The sequence below is a fragment of the Diadema antillarum genome, unplaced genomic scaffold (genome assembly GCF_040938485.1).
Source record: "Diadema antillarum isolate AM-2024a unplaced genomic scaffold, OU_Dant_1.0 seq00000694_RagTag, whole genome shotgun sequence".
NCBI lineage: Eukaryota > Metazoa > Echinodermata > Echinoidea > Diadematoida > Diadematidae > Diadema > Diadema antillarum.
The window spans coordinates 26,713-53,255 of NW_027271599.1; the positions used below are offsets into that span (position 1 = coordinate 26,713).

General features: G+C 39.0%; 2 protein-coding genes across 2 annotated transcripts in view; both read left to right on the forward strand.

Moving 5' to 3' along the window:
* The first annotated feature begins 2,890 nt into the window (after nucleotides 1–2,890).
* Nucleotides 2,891–4,752, forward strand: LOC139737520 (uncharacterized). Its single transcript, XM_071648189.1, has one exon. It carries the CDS (start codon nucleotides 2,891–2,893, stop codon nucleotides 4,355–4,357), a length of 1,467 nt encoding a protein of 488 aa, XP_071504290.1. The 3' UTR covers nucleotides 4,358–4,752.
* A 10,176-nt stretch (nucleotides 4,753–14,928) lies between these two features.
* Nucleotides 14,929–26,543, forward strand: part of LOC139737509 (uncharacterized) — a gene marked incomplete at its 3' end in the record, with an annotated part of 45,997 nt that continues 34,382 nt past the window's right edge. The window contains exons 1-7 of the mRNA XM_071648178.1: nucleotides 14,929–15,251; nucleotides 18,281–18,401; nucleotides 19,060–19,192; nucleotides 20,147–20,218; nucleotides 21,274–21,422; nucleotides 22,677–22,875; nucleotides 25,712–25,840. Of these exons, the coding sequence (XP_071504279.1) occupies nucleotides 18,363–18,401; nucleotides 19,060–19,192; nucleotides 20,147–20,218; nucleotides 21,274–21,422; nucleotides 22,677–22,875; nucleotides 25,712–25,840 (721 nt within the window). The remainder of the gene's footprint in view (nucleotides 15,252–18,280; nucleotides 18,402–19,059; nucleotides 19,193–20,146; nucleotides 20,219–21,273; nucleotides 21,423–22,676; nucleotides 22,876–25,711; nucleotides 25,841–26,543) is intronic.

Consider the following 26,543-nt stretch of genomic DNA (forward strand, 5'->3'; position numbering starts at 1 on the left):
TACCTCAGATCGCATTTTCAGTGCGCGCTTGTGAATCCGGAGTATTTTCTCCACACGTGAGTAAAATTTCAGGCAAATTGTGAGATTTTTCACGTTTCTATTGATAGCAAAACGTTAGGTGTGCGGTATTATGAACACCCAACCATACGACTAGACACTGGTCTGTAACACTAACAGTAATAAGTATGTAACTATGTTAGTGGGATGGTGGTTTGGGATTTGCTGTGACAGTAGGTGATGGTGCAGTCAACATTTTATAGTAAGGCCTGCTCTATAGCATATTTACAATAAAAATAGTGATAACTGTGCACACTAAAAATTCTGTAAGATTTACAGCAACATGGAACCCAGTAGGTTTCAGCCCTCCTCGAGCTCTCTGGCTCTGATGACAGGAAGGGCATCCTATCCTCCTGGAAGGCAGCTACACGTAACACTACTGCCCGGTACTGTTGGGGTATAACCGCACCAGCGACCGGCCCCAACACGTATGATTGAGGGTACCACCTATCGTCACCCTAGATCTGTAAATTTTAGCTTGTTTATTCCAAAAGTATTCAAAAAAATTCACCTAATTTTTACCTCAAATATGCCATAAATACTGCAGTTTTGAATATGGTGAACGTCCTGTGAATTCTGAATCTCCATTGTAAAATAACGCCATTTTAGTGCATGCGATCCATATTCTTCGCGTGGCCAGTGGCTTAAAAGCTACAGTGTAGGGTATCTCACGATTGGCACCCCCTCCCTCCATAGGTAGGCCCTAATACACGTGAATTTCACAGTCATGCGTCGTTACTGAGTGGATGTGTAATTGAAACGTGTTTAGTTTGGCTTGTTAGTTTGTTTATGAGTTTGATTTTCGTTTCTTCGTTTCTATTGTTTTCATAGCTATTGGCACTTAATCCCATGCGTACCTTTTCGTTCTATACGCAAACAGCCATGATACGCAGGGTGTCGATGTCAAGGTACCCTACCAAATAGGTGGTACCCTTTACCATACTATTGGTTAACAGTGCCCCATGCCGGGGTTACTGTTGAGGCAGTAAGCTGCCATGGTTGGCAACTGGTTCCAGATGTGAGTGGTTCGGGGATAAAAAGATAATTTGTAGATTGTTGCTTGGGGACGGTGAGCTTGAGTATGATCTCTTCTGCTGATGTATGGAGCTTGGGTTATGAAATGAGGAAGATGGATGTTGACCAGCTGATGATCTATGAACATGGTGCTCTGTGCATGGAGACGACGTAGGCCTATGTGCAGTTGATCCCTTCCCAGATTGGAGATAAGCCCTGAAGCTGAGGTGGATATTTTGTAGTCGCAGGTGACAAAGCGAGCAGCTGCTTTCTGCACTCTTTGTAAGCCTTCAGCAGTACTGGAAGTGTAATTTGTCATTCTTTCCTTAGTCTATCATTTTAAATCAGTAGGTTACTCGTCTGTAGTGTAGGTCTATCAGTACACATCACCACTACCAGAATATAAAAAATGAAAAACAACACCACTAATTTTTGCTTGACTAGAGGGAGATCTAGATGATGTAAATCTAATAGAGTAATCAACCCAGTTTGTGGCAGGGTGCCTATTTCTGGCAGGGGCACTTTCATTCATCAATAAAACAGCTAATGAACATCGTGTGTGCTTTGTCCCACTTTAGAACACAAGCAGGACTCAGGAGTTACTCACAAGTGTTACTGTTATGGGAAGTGACACCTGATTAGGCTTTACCTATTTGCGGCAGGGGCTGTTTTATTCATTGATGAAATTTCAAATGGGCACCCTGTACAAAGCCTGCCGCAAACGGGGTGTTTTACTCTAGTCTACTCTTTTCAGTGAAATACAGTCAACTCCTTCTTGGTCGATCTTGACTAGATCTGAGCTGAGGAAACACATTCACATTGACTTGTACGGACACTTGTGTACCTTGTGTTCATTTTATCACAATCAATGGAAATTACCTTTACTTGATCAGACTTTCGCCTGCTGGCTCTGCAGGCTTCTTCAGATTGAGCGTTGTGAGAAGGACTTCCCACGAGCTGACGTACGTGTAGCTGGCGCACGCCGATCTGAGAGAACGGGATCGTATATTGAGGAAAGTGAGTATTGTCTCTCAGATCGGCGTGCGCCAGCTACGTCGGCTCGTGGGAAGTCCTTCTCACAACGCTCGATCTGAAGAAGCCTGCAGAGCCAGCAGGCGAAAGTCTTATCAAGTAAAGGTAATTTCCATTGATTGTGATAAAACGAACGCTCATCCAGTTGATTTTCCAATCAGATGAACCTTTTCAGCGAGTTGAGGGCTGTGTATACTGTAAAACATGATATATTCGCGGCATGAAATTTTCGCGAATTGGGGCCGACAGCCTTTTTCGTGGCATGAAATTTTTGCGAATTGCTACTGGCATTCAATGTATGTAGTGTAGACAAAAGCTTTCGCGTGCATTTTAATTTCGCGAATTTTGGCGCTCGCGAAATTAAAATGCACGCGAAAATTCGCGAAATTAAAATGCACGCGAAAATTCCTCGTTTTACAGTAGTTTTGCATTGGGCTGTGAACGTATCCATCGACAGCTGGTCAATGCGTAGTTGACTTACAAGTGCGCATGTGGGGTAACTGCGTCATGATGTTGACAAAATAATCAATCACCACTTGATATCTGAATTTGCTGTAAAAGTAATTATGATTTGTATATAAAAGCATTATTTTTGGGTAACACATCAGTTTCTCTTTTTGATTAATGTAGAAGGCCTGCCTTCACACATATTCCATATTGATTTTCAGCTGGTTCGAGTGATGTACCTGCAGCTTACCGATTTTCTCATGTTTTTTTTTTTCAACAGATGGAAATGCTCAAGACTGCCTGAGAGCTGAGACAACAAAGTCCTTAGATTGCATACATGATGGCCAATTCTTTCACGGTTCTCCTGTCGTATATCGATGCTGTGCTCTGGCTGTGCACGCGCCTCATCTGTGGTGTTGTCTACATCTTTGAGTTCAACTACAGACTTGTAACTGCAGTGTTCAGAGGGTGCATCCAGTTATGGAGCTTGATGACCGATGGCATGGTGGCTGCAGGCCACCTCACAATAGAAGCGGTCTGGTTTCTTGGGCAGTTGCCCTCAAGAACTGTTAGTCTCAGCCGTTACTTGGCAAATATCACCTGGAGTGCGGCATGCAGTGCAGTTGAAGCATGTGTAACCAGTACGATGCTGTGCTTGCTGACTGTCTATGAATCTTCCATTGCATTTGGTTGTGCCATTCTCACATCCATCACAAATTTCTGGTCACACGCAGTGGACTCTGCATTGGTGGGCATGTCCCAGATTGGAAAATTCATGAATTCACTTGTCGATCACGTCATTTCTCTCAGTGTTGACATGCTGACGAACACTACAGAGACCCTGTACAGGAGTAAAGCCAGCCTGGAAGATTATCTCCTGAATTTTCTTAACACAGCCACTGAGTATACCATTGCTGGTATCAACTATCCAATAATGATAGGAAAGAAATTGTTCTATCAGTGTGCTGAATTCTCAGAGTATGTAGTTCAAGAGATTTTGTTCTTAATACACTTGATTAGTGAACATGTTACCAGAGCTTGGTATGACATTCTGGACACTGTGGATCAGATTGTGACATTCCCCTTGAGGCTATTTAGAGGATTTGTGCAGAATGTTAACCTTGTCTGTGATGACATACTGTCAACATATTCTGTCATGGAGGAGTTTGTGTTCAAGAATTGGTATGCTTTGATTGCACTGGGACTGTGTTTCACCTTCCTGGCGTTAGTCACAGTCTACCTCAACGTCCAACACGAGAGGAACATCCAGAATTCCATCCGAGATCTGGCCCGGCTGGTCACAAACCTAGTGCAGTCTGGCTCGCAGCAAACTGCCAACCCAGGGGAAGAATTGCGAGGTCCCGATCAGGATGCCCAGAACCAGCGGCAACAAGCAGGAGAGGCAAGGCAGGCTGGTGAGGAGGGCTATCCTGGCATCAATGAGAATGTCCCAAATAACGTTCGAGGTGCCGAGGGTGGGGACGGTGATGGACCTGGACCTAGCAGGAACGGGCGCAGGGGTTACTCTCTCCGTCGGCGAGCATCCAGCCCGGTAGGCGATATGGAGAAAGGGGATTCCATCGAACGCCTGATGAGCGACCTCAAGCACAGATTGAACGAGGAGCAGGATCGACAACTGTGCGTCGTCTGCCAGGATACCGCTAAGGACACCCTGTTCCTCCCCTGCCGACATCTCTGTGCCTGTCGGAACTGTGCAGAGACCATTGTCAGCAGTCATGCGAGACAGCAAAGAATCTGTCCACTTTGCAGAGTTAGAATCGGTTCTATCTTGGAAGTTTATAGCTGATCTTTTTCCACATCAGATTCAGCCTACATTGCTAAGTTTCCATATTTTTCCTTGCTGTCAGTCAAAGTTTGAAATTCATTTTATGAAATATGTTTGCACCAGTATGTCCAAAATCAAAATACATCTTTCAGATATGTATGTTTACATCATAATGACATTACTAATCGATGTAACTTTGTTTTATGTGATACCACCTTTCTCTCACAAGGTTTCATTATTTGCCCATTTTGCATGCCATTTAACCCACCCAGTTGATATGTATTGAGAAGCAAAAACCTTGCACGAAGTTATTAACTCATATGTTAGTGACAAGAAGTTCAGTTTAATGGTACTGGTACTGGTATCAATATCAAGTCTGTGATCATTGCCCTTTCCCATCGTGAAGTGTATCAATATGTACACATGTACATAATGTATGTCATGACTTTAATTGCAGTAGTCTTGCATTTCTATCATGAAGTGTTATGTTGTATTTTCTTTTTTCCTTTTTGACCAAAAAAGTTTTGCCTTTGCTACTTTTGTGATGTATTTTAAGCCAGTCATGCCATGGAATGTCTACAGGTAATTAAGTTTGTATTCAGTACTGCAAATTTGTCATGTAATTATTAATAGTATCATAAAACATAGAATTTGAAGCAGTCACATTTGCTGGCAAATTTGTCCTGAAAGGAAGTCTGCTTAAACTGTTTTTAATGTCAGTGGTACAGGTGTATTTATATGTTTACATTTCATAAGGCCAAGCCTTTATCTCATGTAAATAGGTACTTGTTATGTGCAACTGTCTCAATCGCTTTACTGAATGAAGAAAATGTAAACAAAGAAAGTGGTATTTGTGTCATCAAAAATTCAAGCGTATTTTCAGAGAGTTATGCAAACTTTTAGTTTTGTTTGTTTTCACGAAACAGTGACAAATAGTAACATCATCTACGCAAAGTAGGTGAGATGATGTCATACTGTAGCGTAACAAGGCTCACAATGATATACAGGAAAGACGAAAAAAGAACTTTGTAACAGAGTTTAAAAATTCTATCCTTTGCCCCAAGGCTTGTTTTGTTACAATATTATTGTTCGTTTGGGAATGGATTATTATGTACATGTACTTCACTGGTCAGTATGGAACAAAATATGATTTTCATAGTATTTTGTGCACAAGCCAGTGAGAGAATTAATACAGTATGCATTATTTATTGTCACCTCACCAAAGCTCTTGTTTTTTTCTTTAAAAAACCTGTAAAACTCTGATACATTTGTATAACATACGGTACCTTTCTGACTTTATGTTGGATTAGGAAGAAACTTTCACCACTCTCTTTGTCTGCTTTTACTTCATACTGTATGTCAAATTTTCTCCAATATATCTGTCAAGTTACCTTGAGCATGGTGTGAATTAAGAATGAAGCAGTCTTAGATGTTAATACACATCAGCTTTGACTTTTAAATTTTTTTGCTATTGGTACCATTGTGACATGGACAAACTAGATCTTCGTTGATTTTAACAATACTGTATATTGGTTTCAATTTACCATTATTTTTTTTTTTATTGTACATGTATAAGCAGCTGGTCAACTGATAAACAAAAAGTGTTTCTCTCCTTCATTGCAAGTACACTAGTCAAAGTTTCATTGCAAGTACACTAGTCAAAGTTTCATTGAAGTAACTATGCATATCAAAGCTCTAGTATAGTTATGCACTGCAAGCTCACATGTCACTTTATATGATTGCCTAACTTTGCATAGTGTGCAGATCATGGGCCGGATACAATACTTTTGATGAAACAAATTATAAACCAGCACAAGTTCACAATGTATACATGTACATGTAGGTACTGATGTTGTAATGTTGTTGATATCAAGGTACGTACCGTCCTGTAAAAGTGGATATTTTCACGCAACAATTTTCTTGCGCTCAGCTAGGTGAGATCAGTTTCACAGGTTTTTAATTCCGGGGAATCAAGACATCAACTACTGGAACATATGGCTAGCAAAAATATTCCACGTGCTTTTATTTTCGTGTTAGTTTCTGGTTGTGCAAAATGTGCAAAAATTTCAACAATGCGAAAATTGCCACTTTTACAATAAATTAATGTATATGATGGTTGATTAATGCAAGCTAATCTCCATAATGTATTTTCCACATTGTGAAATTTATTTGTTTGTTCACTTGAAATACGTATTTGTGTTTCTCCTTATTTAGTTATTTTGGTATTGTATGCAATAAGACCCTTTGCCAATATATACATGTAGGTTGTCTTCCATGAGGCCCTGTACAGCACAATATGCTAGTTTTTCACTAATGTTCATTTTCCTGAAATATTTGGGCACAGACATATTGTAATTTACCCAAGCCGAGGACATGCCAAAATGAATTACAATAGACCTTAACCCGTGGAGAACAGGCTGATTTTGCTAGAACACGCACTCCCCATAGACGCCTGCCGGAGTATACTCGGAAGTAGTCTTCAATGTGCTAATTATGCTAAGAACTGGTCTAAAGAAAATTTGTTCTCTGGGGAATAACCAAAATTGATGAATTTTTGGTTTGCAAACTGAATACAAATCAGCATAGTTTCAGGATGGAATTTCCCTTTAAATATTTACCCAGGGGAGATAAATTCCATGTAGATGGCCTTTGTTCCCAGTACACACTGACATACTCGTGTTTGTGACACATATTTTCACTCAACGTAAGATTGTAGTGAATGCATGAAGCAGGTTGCAAGTATATTCAGATGGATGCTAAAATGTAAGATTAAGACTGATATATGATTCTATGATAACATAACATCTAAATCATACAGTTGACATAGAGCTGCATACGTCAACAGCACATACAAAGTGTATGCCAAATAATCGGCTGAGTCGATGGAAATGAAAAGACCCAATTTACGTTCATAGCCATACATGATATAATTCCTGTGAACACGCAGAAGTCAAACAAGGTCGATCAAGCTGGCTGGAAGCCTTATCAAGTTTCGAAACAGGGTCCTTGGCAAAAGTTCCGCCAGCCTTCAGTTCAAAGGTGACAATGGGCATGCCTCCTGGAAAAAGAGCTAGTTAGTCAAGTTAGTGGGCTTTCGACTGTCCCGTCAAGATGGGCTTCAGGGGAGTTGACTAGTGTGCACAATAGCTAATTAAAGTTACCTTTCATATCTTGACCCATCTCTTTGAGCAATGGCTTACATGTAATGTTTTTGTGATGCCTCATAATAGGCCTATGTGACAATGCTATACTTTGACATGCACAGTTTACACGTAGATACTTTAGGGGAATCTACATGGAACTTGGGGAAACGTTATCCACCAATTATGTTGGCATGCAGTTTCAAATTATTTTCATCAATTTTGGTGCTACCCAAACAGTTGTCTATGTACAGTATCCTCTGCTTAGTTGGAACAACTCTGGAGTAATACATCCTTCAGCAATCATTCCCACATGTATATTACGTTTAGTACAAAAAGTTGACTTAACGTGGCTACATGTTTGTCTTGTGCGAGCAAAGTTCCTATTTACCATATCCCTATTTAACAGTGGTGACTGCATATGGAACGGTCCTTCTTTGTACATTGGGAATTCATATGCGATATGAGATGGCGAAAGAGCATTCATTCCATAAATTAATGCCTTATCAAATGAATACATATGTATGTTCATTTTGTATGTTGAAAAATGTTTGCCATGCACTCATATACATAAAGTTAAAGTGGCACATTCTAATTGAAAATTATAATTTGATACGACATAAATGAAGATTTTATGGTGACCTGCAACTTTAGATATGAAAGTGGGTAAAGATAATCCCACTGTGCAGTGCAGGATGGTTTTATTTGAGCAGTAAGGTTTGTTGGGGGTTTTTTTAAGCTGAATCTATTGCAGATCATTCTGCATGTTCCTGTTTTAGATTTTAAACTGAAATATATTTATCCTAAATGTGAATTAATTTGTATAATTCACTACACATATTCATGTACACTGCTGTACTAATGTTGCTGTTCATTGCCTGTCCATTTTGTGTATTGCACTCATGAATATGTTGTACACGTAGTATTTACAGTTTTGGAGAGCGGTTTTCACAAAGGATCAGTGTTGCTGAAACAATGTACAAAATTGGCAATGTTTGATAATGTAAGCATTGAATTTCGGATAAAAATCACCAAATAAAGTTCAGCTGTTTCTTAATGTATGGTCGATTTCTTCACATTCTTGAGAGCCTACCAGGTGGGAGGTTGTGGGAAGAGTGTGTTAGTTAATGCTTGTATGGAAGATTCAGGGAAAGTGACTCTGATTTTTGGACAGCTTATGCGATTTTCCTCAAACTTTGGTGATGTGTTTGACTTCTTTGCTGCATTCAACCAATCCACAAAATTTGGGGAGAATTCCGTTAAAGGGTAAAAAAAAAAAAAAAAATTGCCTCGGTCATGTTGTGGTGATGCTAATGGAACTATTCCACTCCAGTTCTGTTTTCAGGAAAAAAAAATAGTATTTAAGTCTTGGGCAAAGTCTTCCATAGAACATGATGTCCTAATGTCTAGAATTAAGAAAGCACAAATGTGTTTTTATGCCTCCGCCACGAAGTGTTGTCGGAGGCATTATGTTTTCGGGTTGTCCGTCCGTTTGTCCGTAATCGATTTTGTGGACAGCGCATCCAAAAAACTGTTAGAGGTATCGTAATGAAACTTGGCATGTATATTATGTATGAGTGGGCAAAGTTGAGCCTATCAAATTTAGGGCATACATGCTAAAAGGTCAAAAGGTCAAGGTCAAATGCTCAAAATTTCACTATTTCCCCCATATCTATGCAATGCATAAAGATATTTTCTTGAAAGGTAGGGTATACATTAACTACCAAATAAAGATTCTCCAAAGAGAGTATCGGGTCTTGAGGTCAAAGGTCAAGTTAAAATGTTAAAATTTCACTTTTTTCTCCATATCTCACAAATGGTTCAAGGTATCTTCATGGAACTTAGTACATATGCATGTACTGACTGGCAGTGATTATCTAGGGAATTTAGGGGTCATGGGTCAAAGGTCAGGGTCAACTCCTCAAAATTTCACTATTTCCCTCTTATCTATGCGATGCCTGCAGGATTTTTCTTGAAACTTAGTGTGCTGCATGTATTACCCAATAGAGATTCTCTTGAAAGTTTCTTGCCAAAAGGTCAAAGGTCAAGTGAAAGCGCTAACTTTCACTTCTTCTTTAAACTTATAAAAGGGTCAAAAGTCAAGTAAAAATTCTCAAATCCCCAAATACCTGCACTCTTAAACAATATAGCCATTTATCCAATTCAACCTAGTTCAAGTACAGTGAACATGCAGCACATTGGTGACAAACCCGTCATTTTGATATTTTGCTAATTATGTGAAACTGTCATCACACATTGTCAAGGCATTGTACTATAGACGTATTAGGAGAACCATACATTATGGCGGAGGCATACCAGTCGCCATAGCGACATTTCTAGTTTGTTTTGTTTTGTTTTTTATGCCTCCGCCATGAAGTGGTGCCGGAGGCATTATGTTTTCGGGTTGTCCGTCCGTCCGTCCGTCCGTCGTAGCGTCCGTCCGTCCGTCCGTCCGTCCGTCCGTCCGTAATGAATTTTGTGGACAAGGTAACTATCAAAACCTTTTGAGGTATCCTAATGAAACTTGGCATGTATGTGTATTAGGGGGTGAAGTTGTGCCTGTCAACTTTTGGGTGCACATGCTCAAGGTCAAAGGTCAAAAGGTCAAGGTCAAATACATAAAATTTCACTATTTCCACCATATCTATGCAGTGCCTGAAGATATTTTCTTGAAACTTACTGTATACATATATTACCCAATTAAGATTCTCTTGTGAAAGTTTGGGTCATGAGATCAAAGGTCAAAGGTCAAAAGGTCAAGTAGAAATATTAAAACTTCACCTTTTTTCTCTGTACCTTGGAAATTGTTCAAGGTATCTTCATGGAACATAGTATATATACATGTACTGACTGGCAGTGATTATCTAGAAGATTTAGGGTTCATGGGGTCAAAGGTCAGGGGTCAAAGGTCAAGGGAAACACTTCAAAATTTTACTATTTCCATCCTGTTTATGCAATGCTGGCAGGATTATTAATTTTTTTTACACTTGGTGTATGCATGCATAACCTAATAGAGATTCTTTGGAAAGTTTTTTTTTCTTTTGTTTTTGCCTCAAAGGTCAAAAGGTCAAAGATCAAGTGAAAGTGCTGAACTACGCTCTTCCTCCATATCTCGGAAGTGGCTCAAGTTATCTTGAACGTTCTGCATATTTATGCATGTTCTGCCTGACAGTGATTATTTCATGAATTTTAGGGTCAAAGGCCAGATGAAAATGGTAACAATTTAATATTCAATACAGAAATTGCACTTTTTCTCCGCACTTGAAAATAACTCAATGCATAAACATATGAATGGGTCAAAGTCAAGTTAAAGTCCTTAACTCCCAAATACAGGCTCTCCTATTCATCCAATTAAACCTAGGTCAAAGAAGGTGAATATTTAACACATTTATGACAAACTTGTCTTTTTAATATTTTGCTAATTTGTGAAAATGTAATCACACATTGTCCACATGTACTATCTGGACCTATTAGGAGAATCATGCATTATGGCGGAGGCATACCAGTCGCCATAGCAGTGACATATCTTGCATCTACGATTAGATCTCTGAGGGAGTGTAATCTGGTGGTGTTTCATCAATTTAGTCAGCTCTGACAAGTTGTCAGTCTCTGACAATTTCAGCAAAATCCTTGATTTTGATTGGCTGAGATGCTGTGGTCACCGACTGTTACTATCGTTATTGTCAGTGCTGACAACTTTCATGAAACAGTACCCTGGTCTTCTTTGAACAGCTGCTTGTTATACCCCTATGCCATTGTGAAAGACATGTTTTACAGAACTGCATGACACCATTTCATGAAAGTTGTCAGCCCCAACAGGTTGTCCAGTCTTTGACAATTACCATAGTAACGGTCAGTGTGACCAGGTCTTTTCGGCCAGTGAAAACCAAGGATTTTACCTAACTTGTCGGGGCCGACAACTTCCACGAAACAGTGCCCAGAATGCCATGAAGAGATGACGATCTGAGTGTGTGAAATGGATTGTGTGTGTTTGTGTGTTGGACTGTTTATGTGGGAGTGTTTGTGTGTGTGTGTGTCTTTCTTTGTGAGTGAGAAGGGTTAAGACTCCTACACATTAGATGTTCACAAATGTATGCTACTGTGTGATGACCGAGATTTTAATTATTACATGTTAGCAATGAATATCAACTACACACAATTATGCAGTAATACATCATGGTCTTTAATCGCATTGATCAGAATGCCAACTGTATAGGCCTACTTTCTGGGAGAAATCAAACAATATACTTTTGTTCCCACAAAATAGGAAGGTACGAGAATTGACGAGGGAAAGAAAAGGATAATTTCCAAATCATGCAGGTAGCAAAATGTACCTTCGGGGTACTGTTGTTTAACTGAAAGCACAACTACTATACACTGGTATACTTGTATGAGCAAAGATCCAAGGATCTTTGATACGAGTCAAGATGTATGAATTGGATTTGGATTTATTTATTCAATACTCCATAAAAACCATACAAACAAACAGAGAAAATACACTACATATAAGTACAAATACATTACATTCAAATTCATGTCGTCAAATTTGTATAAAGTAACTGATATGACTGCAACGGATACAAGATATAAACGTCAACAAAGAAATCATGAAGCAGTAGGAACTTGACAGGAAGGCGGTGCCTTATATGAAGCCAAGTCCTTTAACATGTACCAAACGAATATATAAATTACAAAGTTACAAACAGCAGCACAAAAAAAACAAACATAGACACACAAACACATTAAACAAAAAGTATATGTATAGTCTTATTAAAGATATTTTCTATGATACATTTATTCTAAAGATTGTCTGTCACTCAAGTACTGCTTAAGATGGGTTTTAAAAATTGTAAAAGTCTGACTTGACTTTATTTCCTCTGGTAACTCATTCCATATTTTCGGTCCATTATAAAATATTGACTTTTGATAAGAGCTTAATCTTACAAATGGCAAGTGATAATTAAAAAAGTTTCTTGTTATACATGTATGCACCTGGCTATTGAGCTTAAAGTAATTAGTTAATACTCCAGGGCCCCGTTGCAAGAAAGTTGCAATCAATTGCAAATAATTGCTAATTTTGAAACAACCATTCTGATTGGCTCAGGGTCTACCCTATTAAGAAGACATGCATGCAACAATGATTTTGATTGGCCAGTGACAATCAGTTGCAAGTTGCGTTTAAATGCAAAGTTTCTAGCAACGGGGCCCAGGGGCCCGTTGGATAAAACTTACCGTTGAATTTCAATGGTAACTACCGTCAAAATTAGGCATCACAGCCAATCAGCATCAAGGATTATAAAATTTACCGCTAATTTGAAGACTTACCGCTAGAAAGGAGCGGTAAGTCCAGCGGTAAGGGTTTTATGCAACAGGGCCCTGGAAGCATATTATGAGAACATGAAAACATAAATATTGCACTTTGATACATATCATAAATATTAAGAATTTTCAAACGATCAAATATTGGCATTGTATGAGCACGGTAATCGCCATGAGATACAATTCTGATTGCTTTCTTTTGTAATTTTAAAAGCCTTGACATATTTTGTTCACTACAGTTTGCCCAGATTTGTATACAATAATTCAAATAAAGCAAAATTAGAGAATTATACAATAATAATAAAACTTCTTTTGGATACGAATGAAGCATGCAGTATACCTTGTACAGTGCAAACGGGGACTTCCCCCGCCCTTTATTTATCTCGCCAGCGCGCATTTATCAAAACCGTCCTCAATATTAGCACAAAATGTGTACCACGCGCGTGCGCTACAGCATGCACCATAGCTTGCCGTTTGCCGCCAGCTAGCTAGCTCTCGATCTTTGCGCGCACATTGGCCGTGCGGCAGGTACAAATGTACATACACTCATGTACATAATTTGTAGGTTGCTCGTAATCGTGGGCCTTGCACTTTCCGCATGAGGCTGCATTGTACTCGATCAGACTGGCTAAACCTTCACGTACATCCGACGTTTCGGTCCCATGTTTCCATCACTTTCAGTGGCCAGTGCAGTGTGCCCAAAGCTGTGCCTTTGGAGGCACGAGAAAACAGTTCTTAACTGTTTAACAGTATTGCAGATAACGAGATCCAGAGTCAGTCAGGTAAGTATAAATAAAAATGTTCATCGGATCGGATGTTAAAATTTATTTACATAGGTCTAGGGGTCTAACATCGTTAGATTAAGATATCCAGCAAAATGAAACAAAGTTGTCTGTGAATGTGATCTTATTTTATCTGACAAAGTTGTCGGACAGATTTGCTCTCGGCCAATCAGATGCAAGGATTTCAGTGGCTTGTAACAGTTTGTCAGAAAAATATCCGACCAAAATGCTTCATGAAATGCCCCCATCTATCATATGTCTATAACGACCGAGTAACGTTACATGAGTAACAATAGTTATAAATCATAAACAACTAACGTTGTCGTTAACGTTCGTGAGAGTAGACCCTATTTTTAGCATTTTTTATTTAACGTTAGACCCTACTGATTAATGACGTGCGTGTTAGTTGACCTGATCCCGAGTGAGGGTGAGGAGAGGTCTAACGTTACTGATCCCTATTTCTGTGTCATGAACTTAAATGAAATCCTTTCTTTTGTAGATCTAAGTTTATATAAAGTTCATACCATGATCTTTTGTAACGGTTAGACAGAACATGCGAACAATTTGTTTGGGGGAGCCTCGTAACACTAACCTTAACAGTTTTTACTTTGATGGTTCTCCTAACAGTCAATTTAAATTCAATGCTGTGCAAAACAGAGCAGAGCAAAGCGATACAGTAGTGTAACTAGCTCTATAACTAATGAAGCGTGAGCTGGGCTGGGAACCGCTGCAACACCGACGCAGGATGCATCACCCCATTCCGTGAAGCGCTTGCCGGGTCACCTATTCCATCCCACGATTCCCAGTTCGAAAAGCCCTGCATCTGGTCCGAAGTGTTCTCCAGGACCCCATTTCATAAAAAGTTGATATGATAGCAACTCATACTGGAATGGCAATTGTCATGGTAATGACTAGACAGAAAGATCCGTCTGTCCGGAGGACTCTTTTATATTTTGCCATTAACGCTGTCCTCCGTAGACAGACGGAAGGTTGCAGTACCCATTGCTGTGTGGATGTTCTTAACCACTGTCTCTATGGAAAATTGGGTGAGGTACCTCACCCTTCTCGATTGCGTCTAATTCACGGCCCTAGGTCGGCAAATGTAAGCTTGTATGGTGAATTTTTTTTTTAAGAATACGTTACACTCACCAGATTAATGAATAATCCAACATTTTAGGAGAATTTTCAACGTAAAACACAGCCTGTCGCGTCGTCACATTCAAACTGCAGAAACATACACTATGAATCTATTAGCCAATCACATGCGAGGAAGTTTCTACGTGTTTGTTTTACTAAAACACGTACCTCGCATGTGATTGGCTTAGCAATTGTTACAGATTCAAAATGGCGACTTACTGCTCGCGAACGGCGATGTTGCGATATCGATAAAATTTCTGCATTATAACCGAGGTTATGTGAGTATTTCGATTGCACAATGTGAGAAATTTATCCCAAATATTGCTGCATAATGTGTCATGTCATGTCATACTTGTTTGAATGTAAAAAAGCTGTCTGAAATTTGGTTTATCGTAACGTTTGATCTGTGCGCGACTGCTCCACACAGGAGCCGCAATCATTGACTTCGGTCTGTATACGGAGGGGATCCGTGAAGCCAGACGCAGTCTCCGCGGAACATTCCCCGACGGACAGATACAGACCGATCTTTCGGTCAAGGTAATGACAAGAATCCAGCTTCCTGGGGGGCGTTTCATCAACGAGTTCGTCGGAGTTTTCACCGACGAATTTGCTATCAGCCAATCAGACCAAGAATTTCATTAGCTTTTGACAGTTGTCAGTATAAATCCTTGCGTCTGATTGGCTGATAGCAAATTCGTCGGTGAAAACCCCCGACGAACTCGTTGATGAAACGCCCCCCTGATTGACAGTTGCTAGTGGAAGTTGCCATTCCAGTAAGAGTTACTATCCTAACAATATACCGGTACCGTACATCTTTTATGAAATGGGGCCCAGAAGTCATCGTCTACAACTTAGTTGCCGGTAGTTGTTCTACACTTAGAACCATATCCCAGTCGCTACAAACAAAAACTGTTATTCATTTAAGTACTCATTCATTCCAAAAACTATCACAGATTGGAACGCATTCCCACCGACAGTCACCGGCATCACAAACAAGGACTCCTTTAAAACAGCAACATCCAAGAGCAAAGCAACTAGTTTCTAACTTCTAAGCTTCTCTCTCTGCACTATAAACACCACTGCACCACCTGTCCAGTTGGCCCCTGCTATAAAGGTGTTGGACAGTATCAAAGCAGAAGAAGAAGAATGATAACTACCCCCCATGAATGATAACGAACAGCCCTGTCACTGCTGCACAGCAAGTCGCGACAGGGCTGTTATGTTGTAGGACCACTCACGGTCAAAACACCTGCCTAATCACTACGATGGCATTGGATTTTGAATTTATTACCTTATGTCTAATAACTCAGACCTACATAAACATATTTATTGGTGTTATTCCGATACTGACATTGGTCTAGTGTCTTCACAATCAATGAGTAATGACAATTTAGCTAACGTTTGGTTACTGTACAAGCATAACTTATCGAAAACAAAGAATTAGATTCCCTATTGCTTCATCTGCATACTTGTCACTATCACAAATGTTTACATCACTTTTCTCAGCATGGTAACCACATAGAAACGGCTAAAATGACCTGGCCCATGAAGGATTATTGCTGCACTTTTAAAAGGTCATGCAATCAGTTGACTGTGGTGCGGTGGTACAATTTGATGGGACACTTTCAATCCACACGCCGTGCTCCTTGCAGAGCACATCTGGTCATGTCAGGCAAAGCCATTGATAGCGTTATTTTGAATTGGTGCAGCAATTGTCAGGCTTGCCATTAGAAATTCAAATTTTGCCTCATGGACATGGTGCGATGGCTTGCTTTTGATTATTACACCATACTTAAGTCCGAGCAATCAATTTCATGTGAGTGAAACGTAAAAGTTGTGTTATAATGTACAGGATAACTGTCCAGATATTCAACGGTTTTGTAGCTGTTTCGGGGGGTGTCTTGATGAGGATATGGGTATTGGCGTTCGGGCTATGTTTCGCAGTTAGGTCTGCTGATGCTAGTATCATTGTCCTAACCCTGGGGCACTCTGCTGTCTCCATTGTGGGAGTGCCCTGAGTGAATAGCATGCTATTCATGTACATTGAGAAAAAAACAAAACAAATTCAGGCACCTTTAAAAGTGCCCTATTTCACCAGCAATAATATCCATGTCTGTTCAGATCTCTGCTGTCTGTAAATCTGTGAGTTATCAGTTACGCAATTTAGGCATTATTCGCAAGTATTTAACTCATTCAGCCACAGAAAAGAATAGTTCATGCTCTTATATCGTCCAGACTTGACTTTGGTAATGCACTCCCGTTTCAGCTACATGTACCACAATCTCAACTTTCATGGTTACAAAAATTGCAAAATTTGGCAGCTCGCACTGTTACCCTTACCAGGAGATATATACTCACATTACCCCTGTTTTGTCCTCATTGCATTGGTTACCTGTTGAATCTCGCATTATTATTGTTTGTTTTCATTGCATACACGGATCTGCCCCAGAGTACAATGTTAATTTGCTGACATTCTATAATCCTCCCAGATGTTTAAGATCATCCGATTGTAGATTGCGTGTTGTTCCAAAAACGAAGAAATCGAGGGGGGATTGATCATTTGCACATACTGGACCTCACCTGTGGAATCAGTTGCCTCAAGCTATCCATTAGATTTCGAATGTTGACTCCTTTAAAGTTGCCCTTAAGACTCATTTTTTCGTAACTGCTTTCCAGTAGAATTGTGTATTATGATTTTTTTCCCATCATCATTATTGTTTCATTCATTTTCATGTGCATGTTTGTGTAATGATGTTTGTACTTCATGACTCATTTTTCTTCTGCGCCTTGAGCACGTTAGTTATGTGGAATTGGCGCATTATAAGTACCCTGTATTATTATCATTATTATTATTATTATTATTATTATCATTATTATTGTTATTATTATTATTATTATAATTATTATTATTATTATTATTATTATTATTATTATTATCATCATCATCATCATTATTAATAGACTGGCATCTATGCTAAATGAATGTCTAATTCATATACCTGACACTAAACGGGCACACATATCCAGTCAAGTCAAAATCTTGATTGCTATGTACGTCTTCATACAAATTTTATAGCAAAACAAGCACAATAATATGTTGGAAAAAAGGTAAATTAGACGAAAATGTACACAGTTTTCATACAGAACAGATATTGATAGAGGAAACAGTCTTGTGATCAAAGTCATTTTTCTGGTCAGCATCAACACAAACAAACATGAATTTTAGGCCTCGAATGTAGACACTCGTGTCTACATTTTGGGAACCCGAGTTGACACCACAGGAGCCGTGTATACCAGGTTCCTGTAAGGAATGGGTTAAATATTGGAAAGCTACCAAAGTTTCTAAGCAACTATTGAACAATCATATTGTGATCTCTGGCTTTAGACTAGTGCTGCACCTGGCTATGACCATGTACTGTGTTATTTTTGAATACCATATCTATGAAGAGCGTTGAGTCACTTTTTTGTACAGTGTAGGCATGTGGTCATGAAGTTTATCATTGTATACTTTATTCATTACTTTTTCTTTGTATGTAAACATGACATATTTTCTTGTTGCCAAATAGGCCTGGATCAAGCCCATGGTCTACATTTGATTCAAGGTCCAGTCTAGTTCAGAAGGTTTGAAGCTTTCTGGCAGAAGGAAAGATGGGAGATGAAGCTGGACCACCTGAAAGAGAAGTGGCTGTAAGTATTCATTCAAACAAGTGTAGCATCTCCCATTTCCCCCAAAAAACTATGTCATCAGGCATGCAAAATGTTTCATGAAAACTGTACTTGGGGATGTGTGTGAAACAGTGGAGAATACCCAAATCAGTGATATTGTTTTGAGGAAAGCTAGACCCTATTTTATAGAAAAGTTGCTATGATAGCAATAGCATCTCTTGCTGAAATGGCAAGTGTCATGGTAATGAGAAGAATTCAGCTTCCTGATTGGATGTTGCTATAAGAAGTAGCTATCCTAGCAAGAGTTGCTATCCTAACTCATCTTTTGTGAAATGGGACCCAGATGATACAAAGTTAGTTTGCATTATCGTAATGAACATTACGAACACTATCAATGTGAGTTTTACGCTGAAATATAGATGCAGATTTAAAAAAGTATTTTGACTTGACCAGTGCAGATAGTTTTCATATTAGATATTCAGTTCAATTTGGATCAAAGTAAATGTTGTATGATGTGTATTTCATAAGTGGACATATTATTTTATATTTTGAAAGACAAAATCCACCTTAAGCCATTGAGAACTACAAAGTAGCTGATTTTAATTGACACATGCCCGAGTATACTTGAGACTAGTCCTCAAGGGGTTAATATTCATCATCAGACTGTTTGTCTTTCCAGTCTCTTCGTTTCCAGCAGCTGTGTCGCCTGAAAATCTTTGACCAGGTGCCGGAGTCGCTTACTCCTCCTGAGCGACTACACTTGGTAGCAGTCTCAAACAAGTATGGCTACACTTTCGTCGGTTCAGACACAGGTAATGAATTGGTGTGAGGGTTTACTTGTGTCGGTATTAAACAATGATAGCTGTCATAAGTTTGATTGATTTTGAATTTTATTGACCACAGTAAAAGCTTTATCAAAACAAAGAATACAGATGAGAGACCAATTCAAGACATGAAAATATTTGCGATAAAAGTAATGTGCTTGTATTGTGTTTTAATATTTTCATGACAGAAGGTTAATCAGGGTTTTGATAATTTCTGTGTTATCATGACGGTGGTAATAATGAGAATTTTAGTGATAATGATTGTCATCATGGAGGTATTACATTTTAGAGAGTGGTATAGGAAGAAGCAGCAGCAATTGTGACATTACCTGAAGTATTGGATTAAGACCAGAGAAGTAAAAATGTCAGCCAAACTCAAAGTTGTTTTGAGCCAGTGGTGAATCAATTTTTTTCTCCTTGAACTAACCATTCATCTAATGACCACTGTTATACATAATTCTCATCATTCCAGGGCTGTCCCCAAACTTCCCTGAGCGAATTCTTAATGACCAATATCGAAGATAACTTTCTTTTAAACCTTTTGGCATCTTGCCCAAGCCATCTATTTCTTTCAGTTGTTTTTGTTTCTGTGCGTCAGACCTGCATTTATTGTAATGACGTTGACAGTAATACTAATTAGAATCAGAAATTCAGCAGACATCGGGAGTGTCCAAGATACAGCTACAATAGTCAGTCATTATGACATGTTAAAACCAAACTGCTAATGTGTCACAGTGTGAGTCGATCATTAGAATGTAAAATGGCAAAAATTTACCTCAAGTTTGCAACTGGAAGTGACTGACTATTTTAAGCGGTAGTAACAACTCTGTCCTCCAACATTAAACAAAATCTTGTGAGTTTGCTATCACGTAGGAAGTAATAGCAATTACATCACAAAGTGCTGTTTAGTGACTCTTTGGTACACCTCTTAAATTCCTACAGGAGTGAAGATATTGCAGACTTCTGAACTCGGGAGACTGAATGAAGCCAACAAAGACACTACTGGTGCAGTTGGTGAGTGTGCATGATGGATTACTACTAAGCAGAGAGGTCAAATGAGTGACTTAGAAAGAGCAACACAGCTGGAAAAATTGTTTCAGAGATTGCTGCCTGCAGTCTTTATTCAGTGGATTGTAGTTAGCTGTATGGCCATCATGGCTAGGATTGCTAAAATGATTTTGTCATTGTGGCAACATTTGGCCCTTGGTCTCACACTACGTATACATGGTATTTCCCCTCATGAATAAAATGTTAAAATCTTGGAATGATTGTATTGTCTGAAAAAGCAAAAAAAAAAAAAATGAATTAGATAAACATTAACAAAGAAACAAAGCAAAACAGAAACAAAAGAAAAGAAAAGAAAAGAAAAGAAAAACCATTAAAAGAAATGAAATGAACATGTATATTTTTTAGAGGGAAGAAATTACATGAACTAAAATTATGATCCTGTTTCAGTATGGCCAAGTTTGCATCTTATGCAGCATTGTTGCTATTTAGCCCTGATCAGGCCAGGCCTTCTTGACTGTGCTAAAACCCCATTTATCATAAAGATAACCTCAGGTTTTAATGTTAACAGTTTTCCAATTGTTCATTCTTCTTTTTCTTTTGTGATTACATTATGCTTACAGTAAGTTCATTTTATCTGTATATTGGCTGCACCAGATGCAAGTATAATTTGTTTGTGTTTCAAATTATGTGTATTGGTAGTAGCATTATTCACCACTTGCAGATGAAACAAAAACCCATTTTAGTGCTTCAAAATAGTTCTAAAATGTGAGTTAGGGATAGAAACAACCAATGTAAAAATGCTAAATGCTAAATATTCAAAATGTGAACAATAGTTTTGATTAAATTGTTTTTAGAATAACTATCTACAGTTACGATTTATTGAGAAAAATAGTGATATCTCCTTAATTTTTTGGCTTTATTGCAAAATTTTTACATGGTAGGATGTTTTGCGATACAGCTGACCTACACATATGCATCAAATGTGGTAACTCAATCTTTTTCAAAATCACTGAGCACTCCCAATGGTAAACAATACCTTTAACTCTCCTTGTGCAATGTAGTGAGTGACTACAACTTCACCAGCATTAGTCTAGGCTGCAGACCCCTTCACATTGCCCTCAACAGCCAGGAGTTGATACTCTCCATCTGCTATCACCATGACAACCAGATCAACCTCAATTTATACGATGTCAGGACAGTCACAAAGACGGTATGTCCCTCAGTGGCCTGCAGAATTATAACAAACATTTCATTAACTGAGTTTAGTTCACTGATTATAATTATTGGTATCTTTTCTGAATTTATAAAGTGAGATCTCTCATCTGTTGGCATGAATGAGGAGCAAAGATGTAAGTTGGTGTATATTCTCCCATGCTGTGCATACATTTTGAGACGCTTGTTGCCAAAGGCTAAGGCAAAAAAAAAAAAAAAAAATCGTATTGGCGTACCCGCCCGACCCTAAAAAACCCCCCGACCCTGAACTTTTCAACAAAAAAAAAGAAGGAAATACATCGTTTTTACCGAGAGAGGGCGCGATACGGGTTTGCGAATTATCAAAAACAATAACAACAACAACAGCTGGTGTCGGGAAATGGCCGCGCAGTACAGCGTGTCGGTGACCGGCAAGTCCGGTTCGAAGATTTTATTTAATATTATTTGGAGAATCAATTTGTCAGTGGCGCTGGGTGATGTAGCCCAGGAATTTGTTCGTTCGTATTCTGACCGGTATGTCGTGACGGCTTTTAAACCGGTGATATAACAAACTTTGGATGCAACAGACCCTCTCTATCAAATGGGGTTTTGTTAAATATGAGTTTTTACATGTAAAACACAGGTAGAAAAAAAAAAAAAAAAAAAATCCGCCCGCCCGACTCTATTTGAAAATCTCATGTTACGCCAATACAACATTTTTTTTTTTTTTGGGGGGGGGGGGGGGGCCTAAGGGAAAGAACCAAATTCAGTAATGCCACAGCTGTAGTTCCAGGCCATTTTATTTAGTATGTAGGTTAATGTAGATGGAAAATGACTAGTTGATGTAGGTGTGATAGCTCATGTTATGTAGTGATTATGATGATGATGATGAAGGTTGTGATGTTGATCAAACAATGATGATGAGGTTTATGATTAGCCATGTTCACACGGTCATGCTATCATCAAGGATGGGCAAATTAGCTCTCAGCTATAAGAGTCATGTTCACACAATGCTAATCATTGATGACAAGATTCATAGTTAGCTGACAATGAGCTGCACTCGATGTTGGAATCCGGAGGTGCTGTGTGTCATGTGCATTGTGCCACACACAATGAGCCCAGATTCATGCACAATGAGCGTTTGCACAAAACCTCTTGGTAAATAGTCAAACAGTTGTAAGTCTTGTTCTAATTTCCAGGTATATGTTGTTTTGTGTGTTCTTGTCTAGACAACACCATTTCTATTGCTTTTCACTTTCGATGTCTTGTCTAGGGTGTCAACCCGACACCGTTGGCGTCTGTGGTTGTCTGCTCCAGCCCCGACGTCCAGCTGGTTGACCTCCTGTGGAACCCAGCCTTTGAGCGCCTGGTGGTCACATGTCTGTCCGATGGCAATGTTACATTGTGGGAGTTCTCCGGGAATGCCCTGAAAGCTGTGGCAAGACTTCCAGCCGATGTTGCAGCCACTGCACGTACGTTTGGAGCACTGTAAACAATATCTCTTTCAATCTTTGTCATCTTTTCATATTGTGGTGATAATGCAGGACCCTTAAAGGTTGTATGTCCCTTTTGCAAATATCATACAAAATCTGGCATGGTAAGAAGATATTATTACCTGTATCAGGCATCTGAACTGTGGTTCTATGAAATTGTATTCCCCTCTTATTACGCCCGGGATTGCGCACCAGCAGGGAGAAGAGGGGTGAATTTATCATATTCCCCGCTTTGGCAAATGCCTATGGGATTTGCGTGTTAAAAAGAGGGGAATATAGCATCCGGGCACTTGAGTTCCCAGTGAGGAAAATTTGCTGCTGCTGACAGTTTCTTGCAAAGTGGATTCGCGACAAAGGGCAAATTCCATAGGTTAACGCGGAAAACCAAAGGACGATCGCTGTTACTGTGTGAGCTGGCTGTTTCTATGTGCGCCGCATACCCGAGTTTCGTGACAGAGGGCAAATTCCCATAGGTTAACACATAAGAATAGAGGACGATCCCTGCGCCTGTGTAAGTTGGCTGTTATACGCGTGCCGCGTATCTGAGCTGTTTACAGGGATGTAGCGCGCAGTGCGGTGTACTGCTTGAGCTGGCGCCGAGTAGGATTATTGTTACCGTGAATTGGGAAGTTGTAAAAAGTTTATATTGTTATTTGTTTTACTGCTCAAGATGCCTGAAATGGGTAATAATAATGATATGGACTGTCTACTTTCTGGGGATGTGACATTGATCGCCCTCACAGTTCAGGCAATAAATGTCGTATCCCCCTCAAGGCCAGTCCATATTGTATTAATGTCTCCCAACATCATGTATGAAACCTTAACCCTAAAAAGGCCGGGGGGGGGGGTTGAATCAACCCCCTCGGCATTTTTCGCGACTACTCCACCGCGCGAAATTTTTTGACCGCGCCGTTCGCTGACTTTTTACTTTCAAGTCTCGCGCATCTTTTGACACCATTTTCGCAAAAATTGTGCATACCGTTACGACGCTGCATAATTTTTTATACATGCCTGTCAGACCGATAATGGCTCAAAAACGTGATTTTGTGTGTAAAGTCTATGCAAATTGAGTTTTCTCTTCTTATTCATAAAGATATGATTATTTTCACTTTTATAGGCTGAAACTAATTAATTTTAGCATAATTATGCTTGATATAGGTTCTGTCATAAATTTTGCGGAAAAAAATGATAAAACAAAAGGTCGAAAAAACAGGGAAATATATAAGAAATTCATAAAACAATAAAATACATAAGAAATTGATTTTGATACCAAATTTTTTTTTCAAGTACATTGTTAGGAATGCTACAAAGAATGTTTTCACCAAGAATTAGGATTCTACGAGCTTTAATTTCTGATTTAGAGCAAAATGTATGATTTCATGCATATATTAGCATAATTAATTATTATGACGAAAATTTCCATTTCTTTTTGTATAGCTTGGTAGATTACGCCACAAGTAATGCACGTGCCAAATTTCATGGTGATTGCGCGATCGACGGCCGAGATCTCGAGGGGGAGGGTTGAATCAACCCCTCCCCGGCCACAGAACACCCAAAAAAGCCCGGCCTGGTTAGGGTTAAGGTTATACACCTCAAGAGTTTTTAAAAAAGGAAATGAAAAATTAACGCCATGTCATGTGAGAATACGCTCCCCTCTTGTACCAAGAATAACAGTTGGAATTTTTTCTGAGTCCAAATAAGTTCACTTGAAATTTATAATATTGTTTCTCCCTCCATCATAAAAAGTTTGCAGTTTTATCATTCTGAGGAAAGATTTGAATTGCCTGCCTCTACAATATACCAGCTTATGACAGGAATCTAGTTTTCAGGTTTCCAAAAGGGACACACAAACTTTGATGAACCACTTGATTTTAATGAAATCCTAATTAGTTTCAATATTTCCTGAATGAAAGACACTGAAATATCAGCAGATGATCGGTTTCCATGACGCACCTTTGTGCGATGTGTATGTTTGTTTGTTTGTTTGGTTGGTTGGTTGGTTGCTGGTTTTGTGTGTGTGTGTGGAATTACCAAGCTATGCTCATACTCTCGTTCTGCCCTTCTCTCTGTCTTTTTTTTCAGTGCTACAGATTATATGAGTTTTGAAGTGTGGCAAATTACATTGTATGTACCAGGGTATGTTTTCTTGAAGCAAGTGTATGTTTTTTGCATACCAGATACTATCTCTATGTCTGTTTCTTTGTTTAGTAAATGAACTTACCGGTAGTAAACAAATATTTACCCAGACCCTCCGCATGTTGATAATGTAGAAAACATATCTGTAATCATTATTCTGGAATATGGAGAGACATAATGTTGTCTCTTGTGAAAATCAGCAAATTTTCTTTGGATGGCTGGAGTGAGAAAACCAGTTGTTACTCAAGGGTCCCAAATTTTGCCTGATCTGTCATTTGTTGAGTGTAATGACAGCTGTGTTGGCAATATTTGTCATTGCCTCATTGATTTAAGCTCTAAACAATGCTGTTAACATGAGATATTTTGCAGTGTTTATTTTTTGTCCATTTCTTTATTATCTGTGTTACTTACACCTGATAAAAAAATGAAAGCATGCAGTTATTTTGTACTCTGTGCTTTACTCACATGAACTTGTAGTCATACAAGTGACATGTTGACGCACAAAATCAAGCTTAATTATCGGCACATGATGTTGCATAGAAACTCAGATCACTTGAAGCTTTCCAATCATTTGATTGGTGGCCATTCTTCCGCCACATATTCATGAAGCTTGAAACTACGTGATTACCTCAGTTGTTCACTGGATTAACACCATTTTTTTTTTTTCCTGTCTTGGCAGTGTGTTGGAGTCCCAAGGGTAAACAGGTTGTGGTGGGAACTGCCCAGGGAGAGCTGAAGCAGTTTAACCATGCCATGGAACTGAAAAAAGCAATCAAAGCACCGGACTTCACTCAAGAAGCGGTTAAAGGTTTGTGTCCTGCAGTTTGTTTTTGTTTTTTCACCATTATGTCAATTAAAGGGATGGTATCATATTGCTGGAGATCAGGATTGGGCTTTTAACTTTTTGCGAGATACCAAGAAACCAGTTATGAAATAATACTGAACATCACCATTCTAAGAGTTTATCTGATGAAAATCGGTCTTGAATTGGCTGAGACATTCAAAAACAAATTAAAACAAAGCAATTGTTTAAAAAAAGGTGGGACCAACCTTTTTATTAGGATCACTCTGTTTTTGATATCTCAGCCATTTCAAAATCAATTTTCATGAAATAAATGTTGAATTCCTTATGGAATTACATGCTCTTTCACATTTCATTAGGGGCTTCTCATTATCTCACCAAAAAATGTAAAACCTGAAGTTGGGTCTCAAACAGAACTATAAGATCCCTTTAAGAGAATTTATGTTTGTGACATCCTGGTGACAAGTCTTTACAAATTTTTAGTAGCTCTCCAACTTGTTGTGTGTGCTAGCTGGAAATGGTAGGGGTGTGAAAGTACTTGTAGACAAATGTCTGAAAAAAATCTGACACTTATGAAAAGAAGTCTGAAGTGATTTGAACTGTGAACATTTCAGTGCATTTGAATGGCAGAAAGTCTGAAAAGTTGGATTTGGACAGAGTAATAAAAAAAAAGAAAAAGAACTCAGATTAAATCCTGACCTTGGGCAGA